The 13172-nt window shown below is 34.3% G+C and overlaps 1 protein-coding gene across 3 annotated transcripts in view; it reads left to right on the forward strand.

Annotated features, from left to right (window-relative positions):
* jbug (filamin-type immunoglobulin domains fbug) overlaps positions 1–13172 on the forward strand; it is a 367002-nt gene that overhangs the window by 57286 nt on the left and 296544 nt on the right. For all 3 annotated transcript variants that reach the window (XM_089104337.1, XM_089104338.1, XM_089104339.1), the window contains 2 exons: positions 757–881; positions 7073–7203. In XM_089104337.1, the coding sequence (XP_088960463.1) occupies positions 757–881; positions 7073–7203 (256 nt within the window). The remainder of the gene's footprint in view (positions 1–756; positions 882–7072; positions 7204–13172) is intronic.

Raw genomic sequence — 13172 nt, forward strand, 5'->3', positions numbered from 1 at the left:
GTTTGGTACAAATTGGTTTTGGTACCAATTAATTTTGGAACAAATGACGCTCTGGTCTTTAGAAGGGTTATGGGACATTTGTCCTACTCTTGTTTGTGGTAATTTCCTTTCGCATTGGGTCTCAATTATTGATTGACACCGATTTCTGCTTATTTTAAGTTTGGGTTATTATTTGACGTTATTTCAGCTCGCCTTCATTTAATGTAGCTCTTTACTGTTCTTTAAAAAACCTGTTTTCAGGAAAAAGCTTTTTTGAATTTAATAACGTTAATAAATCCAAAATTACTAAGATTCCCAGGAATAAATATCTTTAGATTTAAAAAAATTAGTCTAGTTTCATTAGTTTTTTTCAGTAATCTCAGTCATTATTGTGACTTTCTTTCTTTTATTTTGTTTTTGTGGATGGTTTGATAAATAAACACCATACATCTCGAAATAAAATTTTTTTTTCGCCCTACTCCTCTCCATGGTAATTTCTTTTGTTGTCGATTTGACTTGATTATTAATTATAATTAATGTTCGTTTTGGGCTTCATTTATTAACTGACAGTGATTTCTGTTCATTTTAAGTTTGGATTATTATTTGGCATTATTTTTATTATTATTGGCATTATTATTTTATGGGATTATTTATTATTTATACTCACCTTCGGTTTTATTTAGCCCTTTACATTTATTTGTAAAAACTTCTCTTTTGGAAAATGTTTTTTAAAAGTAGTTTCTAACAAAATATTGAATCATATTTTCTTCCTTGTAGGCAGTGTTGACATTGTAAATGGCAATCTAAAGTTGATACTTGGACTCATCTGGTCCCTTATTGTACATTATCAATTTGGAAGTTCAAAGTTTCCACCAAAGAAGATGATGCTTGCATGGCTAAAGGTATTCTTCAATATATTTTTTTCTTTTTTGAAAACAAAATTATCTATTTAAACCATTTTATTTTTATCTTTTTTTTTTACTTATCTTTTGAATATCTTATCTTTTTTAGTCTATTTTTTCTTTTTTATATTTCTTTTAGCAATTATCTTAAATATATTTTTCAAAACTGAAATCAAAATTATTGTTTTAAAACGATATTCTTTTTTTATTGGTTTTAAAAGTATATAGATACAAATTCAGACAAGTCAAAAGTTCTTTGGGTTTTCTTTCGTTTCATGAAATATCTTTTACGTTTCCTCACATGGACCCACAATTCTTAACTTGCAAGAAAATTTAATATAATTGACCCTATTGTTTCATCATTAGATTAAATTACCCCATTTCCCATTCATTGACTCTGAATATAATTCCTTCTTAATATCAATATACTTATGTACGAAAAGAGTCTTGTCAATATCTACCAAAATCTGTGAAAAAAAACAACATTTTTAAACCGTTTTTAATATTAGTATTTAATACTGTCAAACTTATTAGTGACAGGGTAAAATAAACTTTTGAGCCATCTCCTGTCTCACTTGAAATATTTATCATTATACATTATTTTGTTAAATGAATTGCAGTTATATCCAGTGATAATGGCTAGCACAAGATATCTTAAATAACTTCAAAGTATAGGCCAAGGAAAGAAAAGCTAAAAAAGCTTTCCAAATAAGATCCAATTATATCCTTTTTTTTGGGGGGGGGGGGAGCTTAAATAACCCCCTTTTAACATAAAAGAATCCATTGGTCAACATCCTAATACTCGTAAATAATGTGAACATACATATAACCGTCAGCTTTATTTAATAAATGGCCTATTATAACGGTTCATTGTTATGGACTACATTCATGTTAAGGGACGAACCTTACGTCGTTATATTTTGAAACGAAAGGCCACCTTTCCAGTGAGTGAAAATGGTATATTTAAAGTATCTTGGGAACAACAGGGGTAACAAGTTGAATCTTTCAGGGAGAGTTTAGGGAGAGGGTAGACAAGATGATGATGAGCCATGTCGTGTATCGTTAAATAAAGATACAGTATATGTACCGATTTTATTATGATATTCTTTCTGCAGAATCTCAGAAACAGCTCTGGGGATGGATTTGAGACTTACGGGCTATTGAAAAAGAATATCTTCAATATCTTCTGAACTTTTCCAGGGTCATTATGGAAAAGACCACCTTTTTATGTTGTCAATATGTTGTACAACCTGGGGTAGCAAGTTGAATCTTTCAGGGAGGATTCAGGGAGAGAGGAGACAAGAGCATGATAGGCCATGTCTTGGGGAACAGTGTATGGTTAAATAAAATATTTTATCTAATCTGCATAATATCTTATCTGAAAAATCTCAAAAATAACTCACGGGATGGAGTTGAACCTTTCAGGTCATTGAAACTGAATATATTGCAATATCTTATGAATTTTTTTAGGGTCAATATGGAAAAGGCCTCCTTTCTAGATGGTCAGTATGGTGTATTAGGACAACCTGTGGTAGCAAGTTGAATATTTCAGGGAGGGTTTAGGGAGAGATGAAACAAGAGCACGATGAGCCATGTGCTGGGGGACAGTGTACGGTTAAATAAAATATCTTTTCTAATCTGCATAATATCTTATCTGAAAAATCTCAAAAATAACTCACGGGATGGAGTTGAACCTTTCAGGTCATTGAAACTGAATATATTGCAATATCTTATGAATTTTTTTAGGGTCAATATGGAAAAGGCCTCCTTTCTAGATGGTCAGTATGGTGTATTAGGACAACCTGTGGTAGCAAGTTGAATATTTCAGGGAGGGTTTAGGGAGAGATGAAACAAGAGCACGATGAGCCATGTGCTGGGGGACAGTGTACGGTTAAATAAAATATCTTATCTAATCTGCATAATATCTTATCTGCAAAATCTCAGCAACAACTCACGGGATAGAGTTGAACCATTCAGGTCATTGAAACATAATATCTGTAATATCTTATGAACTATATGCGGAATGAAGTTGAATTTTCTGGTAGACGAAGATTATAACAAAAAACAAAAGAGAAGAAAAGGGAGAATGTGGTTAAAATGCTGGATGCAAAAAAACGGATATTTCGAGAAGACAACTGCTTCCTTTCTTCTGAACTATCTTCTCGAAATACCTGTTTTGTTGCATCCAGTATTTTCGTTGGCCTTATAAAATTGGGCCTTTAAATATCATTTTGTTCGCCTTATAAAACTCCATTCTCGCTTTTCTTCTTTTTTGTTTTTTTGTGATGGCAGGCCAATGGGGTCTACGAAATTATTTACGATGACTAGGTGTATTTTTAGTTTAGCTAATTGTGAGTTTTATACTTTTTAAATTTCAAATGTGCATAACTTAACCACTAAGCAAAGAAAATAACGCACGTAACTTATAGAAGAATATCAACCGTCTTAAACGTGATGTTTCTTTCCACTTTGAATGGTTATGCTTTAAAAATGGTTATGTGCTAAAAAAAAAAAAAAACACTCAAAGCTTCATCTCAAATATCCCCTAGATATTTACCAAATTGCTAAGGATTACGAATTCATCATCTTTAAATCCATTAACCAAAAGAAAATAATTTGCATAAAGGCTGACTTCTTGTAGTTGATTTTCAACTTTTTAAAGTGCAAATACTTTCTATTTTTGTTATGTCCCCTGAAAGTGTCTCCTTTAATTTTTTCTCAGACAATAAAGTAGTAGCTTACCAGTAACAATAAAACAACGAGCTTTATCCGGTTTTAAATTTTCAATAGAGCTATCAATCTTTTCGCAGAGATTAGAAACTGTCGTAGATTAATAACTGTCATATATAGCAAAAAATGATGGCCAAAGAGTAGATCCCGTTGGAACACCGTGTGGAATATTATAAAGTGTTTGGAAGAGAGAGAATCACTTTATTAGAGAGACAAAAAAAAGGAACAAAATATATAAAAATGGCTAGCCATTAAGCTTCATGGAGCCTTCACGTCTGAAATAAGCAATAAATCCCTCCATAAAAAAAACCAAAAGACACCCCCACCCCCAAAAAAAAATCATAGGTTAACATGAACAAGCACATATAGAGCTATACAATTGTTAAAATCCTACTAAACTTGTCATAAACAATATTCATAAAATGAAAATAAAAAGCCATCAGAACATGGCGTTTTACCTAAAATCATCCGAAGAGGGAAAAATAATTTCTGGAAAGGTTTATCATTAATTTTGAAATGAAACCTATTAGACAAATGTGGGGCTATCAAATTGAAGGTACTTCCCCTCACACACCTACTGTCAAGTCTATTCAATGAAGTTATATGACCCATTCAGTTTTTAAAATTTATCAACCAGAATGGCAAAAATCAAATGGAAAATTTTATAAGTTTTCGGTCTTATTCTCCAATAGATCATTATTATTATTTTATTATTATTAAAACCAATGTTTAGTCGAGTACTAACTCAAAAAAAAAAAAAAAATAGAGAATCCGAATCCCAAAAACTCGAATCCCCAATCTACAAACATTTTTGACAAACCAAGAAAAGGTAGGATAACAAAGAAAAACTACTACTATTAACAGCTCACCGCAGCACGAAGCCACCTGAGGCCAACACAGCTACGCATGCTCCTCCTCCATTCCAATATATTCAAAGCCTTCTTCTTTACACCTTCCCATGAAGTTCCTATTTCCCTTACGTCTTTCCTTACGACATATTCCTACCCCAACTGAGGACGACATGCTTTTTGTTTAGCCCTAGACGGTTGGCCGAAAAGGACAATCTTCGGCAATCTACCATCCTTCATCCACAGAACGTGCCCTATCCGTCTCAACCTTTCTCTTATTATAGCCATAGAAAGCACGAACGAACCACACTTTTCGCACAGCCAACTGTTTGAAATATGGCCAGTTAGCCGGGTACCCAAAACAGTCCGTAGGAAATTTCTCTGGAAAACATCTAGCAGATCTTCCTCCGGATGAGGCAAGTTAACTCCAGTAAAAAAAAAGAAAAAAAAAATCAGCAAAGACTTCTGCTCAATCGTCCTCAAGGTAGAAACAAAAAAAAAATCAAACAGTTCGTGGTAACGAACTGTAAGTAAGGAGCGACCCGGCTCAATGGTAACCGAAACTCTAAAAACTCTATTTTGGTACCAATAGGTACATCAAAAGAATCAGATTTTAATTCTGATTTCAAAAATATAAGTTTCATCAAGTTTAATCTTACCCATCAAAAGTTACGCGCCTGAGAAAATTTGGCTGATTTTTCGAAAAAGGGGGAAAGACCCCTAAAAGTTATAGAACCTTAATGAAATTCACACCATCATATTCAGCGTATCAGATAACCCTACTGCAGAGGTTTCAAGCTCCTATCTACAAAAATGTGGAATTTTGTATTTTTTGCCAGAAGAAAGATCACGGGTGTGTGTTTATTTGTTTTTTTTTTCCCAGGGGTAATCGTATTGACCCAGTGGTCCTAGAATATCGTAAGAGGGCTCATTGGAACGGAAATTAAAAGTTCTAGTTCCCTTTTTAAGTGACCAAAAAAAATGGAGGGCAACCAGGCCCCCTCCCACGCTCATTTTTTTCTCAAAGTCACCCAATTAAAATTTTGAGATAGCCATTGTGTTTAGCACAGTCGAAAATCTAATAAATATGTCTTTTACGATGACTTAATCCCCCACAGTTCCCAGGGGAAGGGCTGCAAGTTATGAACTTTGCCCATTGCTTACATATTGTATTGGTTATTGGGAAGAATTTTCAGGAAGAATTTTTTTTCTGGGGGGGGGAGGGGGTCTGGCGGAGGGGTTACTCGGGAGAATCTTTCCGTGGAGGATGTTTCTTTGGGGTAAGGGACATTTCAATGAAGGGGGCGCTGGATTTCCAAGCATTATTTAAAAATTAAATTAAATCAGAAATTAAATTAAAAAAAACAAGTACTTTCAACTGAAAGTAAGAAGCAACATTAGAACTTAAAATGAACAGAAATTATTACGTATATTAGGGGGTTCTCCCCCAAGTTTATACTTCGCTCTTTACGCTACAATTTTTTTTAGTGCTTTCAAAAGAGCTATCTATTCAAATTAAACGGCCTTTGTGATTCAGGGGTTTGTGAATTAAATTTTTTTTAACTTTTAACGTAAAGAGCGTGGTATTGACTAAGGGGAGAACCCCATCATATACGTAATAACATATACGTAATAAAAAAAACAATAAAAAAAAAACAAGCGATACGGCTCAATAGTAGGCGAAACTTTTAAAAACGGAACTTTGATGTCAATAAATGTATCAAAAGAATGGGCTCATAATGCTGATTCTAAATATATGAATTTTATTAAGTTTAGTATTACTCATCAAAGGCTACGAGCCTCAGAAAACTCACCTGATTTTTTAAAGAGGGGGAAACATCCCCTAAAAGTGAAAAATTTTTAATGAAAATCACACCGTCAGATTCAGCGTATCAGAAAACCCTATAACATAGGTTTCAAACTCATATCTGCAAATATCTGTAACTTTGTATTTTTTGCCAGAAGCAAAACATATGACTACAGAATTTCGATATGTAAGTTAATTTGTAAATTACGTCAGAAACAAATTTATAGACATCCATTTAGAAAAAGAAAAGTAACATTCTTATGCAAATTTTGTTTACTTATTCAATGACGGCGAGCCAAAATATAAGCTGCATTAACTAAAAAACAATCAGAAATTAAATTAAAAAAACAAGTTTTTCAACTGAAAGTAAGGAGCAACATTAAAACTTAAAACGAACAGAAATTATTCCGTTTATGAAAGGGCTGTCCACTTCTAAATGCCTCGCTCCTTACGCTAAAATTTGACTCTGTCTTACAACTCTATTTTTTAAAACAATAAAAAACTTTAGCGTAAAGAGCGAGGCATTGAGGAGGGGACAGCCCTTTTCATATACGGAATAATTTCTGTTCGTTTTAAGTTTTAATGTCGCTCCTTACTTTCAGTTTAAAAAACTTGTTTTTTTTATTTAATATAAATAAAAGTCCACAGGACAATATAAAAAGACAAAGCTTAAAACAACAAAAATTATAAAAAGAAGGCACCTTTACAAGGAACGTTGAAAAGCCAGCTGAATATTTTTACTGCTTCCAAGCTATTTGCCTTACCAACCAAGGTCTTTTGTAAATAATGCTGCTTTTTATTTTCAGAATGTTCTTCCTGAATGCAGTATTCACAATTTTACTTCTGACTGGAACAGTGGTATTGCCCTTAGTGCTCTGCTTGATTATTGCAAACCAGGTCTATTCCCTGACTGGAGAGAACTGGATTCTAGAGAAAGGTAGGTTTTAAATGTGTAATCGTTTTATTCTACTTCAGACTTCCTCAGTATCGTTTGAGGTTGTGGGGATATTATATATCCCTGTATGGTATATCCCTCAGTTGTATTATAGATAAGAGATATAATAGATACAAGCTATGTTAAACATATCATATATTCCTCAGTTAGGTCTTATGTAATTTACGAAACCACTCTGAAGCCCCACCCCCTCCAAAAAAAAAAAATTTGCAAAATGTTTCCAAAAATTTAACCCATTAGACTTCTTTAAATTTGAGCCCCTCTCCCACAGAATAATATTTGTTGCCCCCTCCTCAACGCCTCGCTCTTCCCGCTAAAGTTTTTTTGTACTTTTAAAAAAGCACCTATTGTTCAAATTAAACGCCCCTTGTGTTTCAGGAGTCGTATTTAAATAATTGGGACAAAATTCAAACTTAAGAGTAAGGAGTGAGGTGTTGAAAAGGGGGCAACACCCCTCATCTACATAATAATTTCTATTCGTTCTAAGTTTTAATCTTGCTCCTTACTTTCAGTTGAAAAAACTTGTTTTTTTAATTTCATTTCTGATTGTTATTTTAAGGAGTGCCAGGAAATATAGCTCCACCTCCACATAAAAATCCCCCCTCCCCATGGAAGTATCCTCTAGACCGAGACAAATCAATCTCGGTGAAAATTTACCCCAGAAAATTACCCTTAACATCTCCACGCGTAAAATAGAGTCTTCAAAGAGAAAGCAAGACATAAAAATTGAATTTCGTATAGGAATTCTGACAAATTCCCCCAGTGAAAAAATTTTCCTGTAAAGTTCACCCCTGGAAAATTCCCTCCCCATGGAAAACTCTCCCCATGGAAAATCCCCCAGCAAAAAAATCGTCCCCTCCCAACCGAAAAAAGTATGCATAGTTCCGAATAATAAATACTGTACGTAAACAATGGACAAATTTTATACCTTTCCCCAAAACTTATACCTTTCCCCAGGAGGTCGTGGGGGTCTTGTTATCTCTAAAGGTATAGTCATTGGGTCTTTCAACTATGCTGATAAAAATGGCTATCTCAAATTTTGATCGGACGATTTTGGGAAAAAAGGCGTGTGGGAGGGGGCCTAGTTGCCTTCCCATCTTTTTGGTCACCAAAAAAGGGTTCTAGAACCTTATTTCCGTTTGAATAAGCCCTCTCTCGGTATTTTAGAACCACTGGGTCATTACAATCACCCTTAAAAAAAAAAAAAAAAAAAAAAAAAAAAAAACCCACTCGTGATCTTTGTTATGTCTAAAAATAAAAAATTCCATATTTTTGAATATAGCAGCTTGAAACCTCTACAGTAGGATTCTCTAGTACGCTGAATCTGGTAGTGTGATTTTCATTAAGATTTTTTGACCTTTAGGGTTTTCCCCTTTTTTGAAAATCAAGTAAATTTTCTAAGGCTCATCCTTAAACTGGTGTTTAAAATCTCCCTCTTGAATACTCTCCTTCTCAGCCCCCTTTGCAAGAGGGCTTGATTCTCATTAGAGACAAGATTTTCCTGGATATTGACAATCCCAGGGTGAGCTCCCACCCGGATCATGAGGTTGAGGCCACCCTGCTTAGAGAGTTTAGTCTTTTTTTTTCCAGAGGAACTGATGTTCGCCGGCTCGAGGATAAATTGTTTAAGCTTTAGATTTTCGAGAATAGACATCATTTTATCTTTGCTGCGATTAGAGTCAAAGCGAATTTCATTTCAATCCCCTCTTTTTGGCTAACAGCTACCTCATTATCAAACAGTTCGTGGTAACGAACTGTAAGTAAGGAGCGACCCGGCTCAATGGTAACCGAAACTCTAGAAAACAAGTTGATACCAATAGATACATCAAAAGAATCAGATTTCAATGCTGATTTCAAATATATAACTTTCATCAAGTTTAGTGCTACCCATCAAAAGTTAGGCGCCTGAGAAAATTTGGCTGATTTTCGAAAAAAGGAGGAAAGACCCCCTAAATGTTATAGAACCTTAATGAAAATCCCACCATCATATTCAGCTTATCATAGAACACTACTGTAGAGGTTTCAAGCTGCCATCTACAAAAATGTTGAATTTTGCATTTTTTGCCAGAAGAAAGATCACGGGTGCGTGTTTATTTGTTTGTTGTTTTTTTTTTCCCAGGGGTGATCGTATCGACCCAGTTGTCCTAGAATATCGTGGGAGGGCTCGTTGGAAAGGAAATTAAAAGCTCTAGTGCCCTTTTTAAGGGACCAAAAAAATGGAGGGCACCTAGGCCCCCTCCCACGCTCATTTTTTTCCCAAAGTCACCTGATCAAAATTTTGAGATAGCCATTTTGTCCAGCATGTTCGAAAATATTATAAGTATGTCTTTTAGGATGACTTAATCCCCGAAAGTTCTCGGGGGAGGGCTGAAAGTTATGAACTTTACTCAATGTTAACATATAGTATTGGTTATTTGGAAGTATACAGACGTTTTCAGGGGAGATTTTTCCTGGTTGTGGGGGGGGGGGTTGGTGCGGGGGTGATGTGGGTGGATATTTCCATGAAGGAAGTTTTAATGGGGGAAGGGACATTGCTATGAAGGGGACGCCGGACTTCCCCGCATTATTTAGAAAAAGATCAGAAACTTAATATAAAAAAAAAACAAGTATTTCAACTGCAACAGCAGCAACATCGAAATTTTAAACAAACAGAAAATATTACATAGATGATTGGTTCACTCCATAATCAGTGCCTCGCTCTTTAAGCCAAAGATTTCTTAGTACTTCCATAATAGCTGTTTATTCTAATTAACGGCATTTGTGATTAAGCGGTCATTTTTAAAGAATTGGTACAAAGTTCGAACTTTCGCTTAAAGATCAAGATATTGACTAGGGGGCGAACCCCATAATAAACGTATTAAAAATATATGAATGTAGAAGTTCGTTACGTAAGTTAATTCGTAAGTTACGTATATTTATTACTAATAAAAACGTTCGTAAATAAAATTAAACAAGTTTCGAGAGAGCCATTTAACTAAATAAAAGTAAATTAATATGAAAATTTTGTTTTAATTATTCATGTACGGTGAGCCAAGATCAAAACCTGTATTTATTCAAAAACGTTCAAAAATTAAATAAAAAAAACAGTTTTTTTTAAACTGAAAGTAAGGAGCGACATTAAAACTTAAAACGAACAGAAATTATTCCGTATATGAAAGGGACTGTCCCCTCCTCAACGCCGCCCTATTTACGATAATTGTTTACTCTGTCTAACGAATTTATTTTTTAAAAAAATAAAAAAATTTAGCTTAATGAGAGAGGCGTTGCGGCGGGGACAGTCCCTTCAATATACGGAATAATTTCTGTTCGTTTTAAGTTTTAATGTCGCTCCTTACTTTCAGTTTAAAAAACTTGTTTTTTTTTATTTAATTTTTGTTAGAGGCTTTAGTTCTGTCATTTTGGCTAAATCAACATAACTTTCAGCATTCATAGTTAAAAAAAACTTAATTTTTTCAATTTAATTTCATTTATGCCATATAAGTGGAAAATCGAAATCGCTAGAGATTGCTTCGAAAAGCCTGTACAAACACTATTTTGTTCCCAAATGATGTCTACTGCTACTGTGCAGTTGTATCTTTTATCGTATTCATCAAACAGATTTACTATCTTCCATTTTTTTTGCTTGACAGATTAATAGAAAAAATAATGTTTTTGTGATGAAAGTAATGAGTGAACTTGAAACTTAAAACAAACATGAATTATCCCCCCTCACATGTAAAATTGAACGATTTTTGTCGGCACATTCTTTATATACCCCAGAAGCTATATTGATATTAATAGATACGTCAAAAGAATACTCATTTACACAACTTCTAATTTTACACAACTAGTCAATGATTATGCGAATATTTTCCAGAAGTATTGTCTCCACATTGTTTGGGGTCCCCATTGTTTGAGCGTATTTTGTTTTCAGTAAAGCGCAAACTGTGTTCTGGTCAAACAGTTCGTGGTAACAAACTGTAACTACGGAGCGACCCGGCTCAATAGTAACCGGAACTCTTTAAATCGGAATTTTGATACCAATAGATACATCACAAGAATCTGATTTTTATGCTGATTTCAAATATATGTGGTTCATCAAGTTTAATCTCACCCGTTAAAAGTTAAGCGCCTGAGAAAGTTTGCCTTATTTTTGAAAAAAGGGGGGAAACGCCCCCTAAAAGTCATAGAACCTTACTGACAATTAAACCATCGGATTCAGCGTATCAGAGAACCCTGCAGTAAAGGTTTCAAGCTGCTATCTGCAAAAATGTGGAATTTTGTGTTTTTTTCAAGAAGAAAGATCACAGATGCGTGTTTATTTGTTTTTTCTTCTTTTTCCCAGTGGTGATTGTATCGATCCAGTGGTCCTAGAATATCGCGAGAGGACTCATTCGAATATAAATTAAAAATTCTAATGCTCTTTTTAAGTGACCAAAAAAATTGAGGGCAACTAGGCACCCTCCCACCCTCATTTTTTCCCAAAGTCACCCGATCAAAATTCTGAGATAGCTATTTTGTTCAGCATGATCGAAAAATATAATAACTGTGTCTTTGAGGATGATTAATTCCCCACAGTCCCCGCGGGAAGGGCTGCAAGTTATGAACTTTGCCCAATGTTCACATATAGTATTGGTTATTGGGAAGAATAGCCTACAGGCGTTTTCAGGGGGGGATTTTTTCTGGTAGTGGGGTTGGGGGGCGGGTCGGGGGTTACATAGGAGGATCCTTCCACTGAGGAAGTTTTCATGGGGGAAGGGACATTGCTATGATGGGGCACCAGATTTCTCAGCATTATTTAAAAAACGATCAGGAACTAAATAAAAAAAACAAGTTTTTCAACCGAAAGTAAGGAGCAATATCAAAACTTAAAACGAACAGAAATTATTACGTATATGATTGGGTTCACTCCCTAGTCAATGCCTTACTCTTTACGCTAAAGTTTTTTTTAGTACTTTCATAAGAACTAGGCTATTTATTCTAATTAGCGGCCTTTGTGATTAAGGAGCCATTCTTAAAGAATCGGAACAAAATTTGAAATATAGCGTAAAAAGCGAGGTATTAACTAGGGGGTGAACCTCCTAATATACGTAATAAAAATATACGAATATAGAAGTTCGTTCCATAAGTTAGTTCGTAATTTACGTATATTTATTACTAATAAAAACGTTCGTAAATAAAATTAAACAACTTCCGAGAAAGCAATTTAACCAAAAAAAGTAAAATTAATGCGCAAATTTCGGTTTAATTATTCATGTACGGAGAGCCAAAATCAAAGCCTGCATTAATTCAAAAACGTTCAGAAATTAAACTAATTTTTTTTTAACTGAAAGTAAGGAGTGACATTAAAACTTAAAACGAACAGAAATTATTCCGTATATGAAAGGGGCTGTCCCCTCCTCAATACCTCGCTCTTTACGCAAAAGTTTGACTCTGTCTCACAACTTTATTTTTTAAAACAATAAAAAAAAACTTTAGCGTACAGAGTGAGGTGTTGAGGCAGAGCGACTTGTAATGTCGCTCCTTACTTTCAGTAAAAAAAAAAAAATATTTAATCTTGAGAAGGTATAGGTGTTGTCAGCCCTTCTCATGTTAATTTTTGAATTCTGAATTTTTAAGCGGAATACTAAGCGTAAAAGTCTACATACTAACCACACTAGCACTAACTATACTAACCACACTAAAAACACTATCCACACTAACACTAACATACTAAAGTCTACAACACTAACTATTTCACAGTAAATCAAACAAATTGTTCTGTATAAATCAATAAATCAAACAGTTTGATTTCCTTATTGCCTCGCTGTTTATGCTGAGATGTGAAACCAAGACCAGAGGAGTTTTTTTTTGTGATTTTCCAGAGTTTTTCAATTTTTTAAAATCAATTTCTGTAGCAAAGTAATTTTTCACATGGTACGCCATGAGTTCCTGGAGGACAAATAAATGTACAATTTGGGCCTAGATATCCA

This window comes from Artemia sp. Qi Xiang Cuo, chromosome 18 (genome assembly GCF_049724085.1).
Source record: "Artemia sp. Qi Xiang Cuo chromosome 18, ASM4972408v1, whole genome shotgun sequence".
Lineage (NCBI taxonomy): Eukaryota > Metazoa > Arthropoda > Branchiopoda > Anostraca > Artemiidae > Artemia > Artemia sp. Qi Xiang Cuo.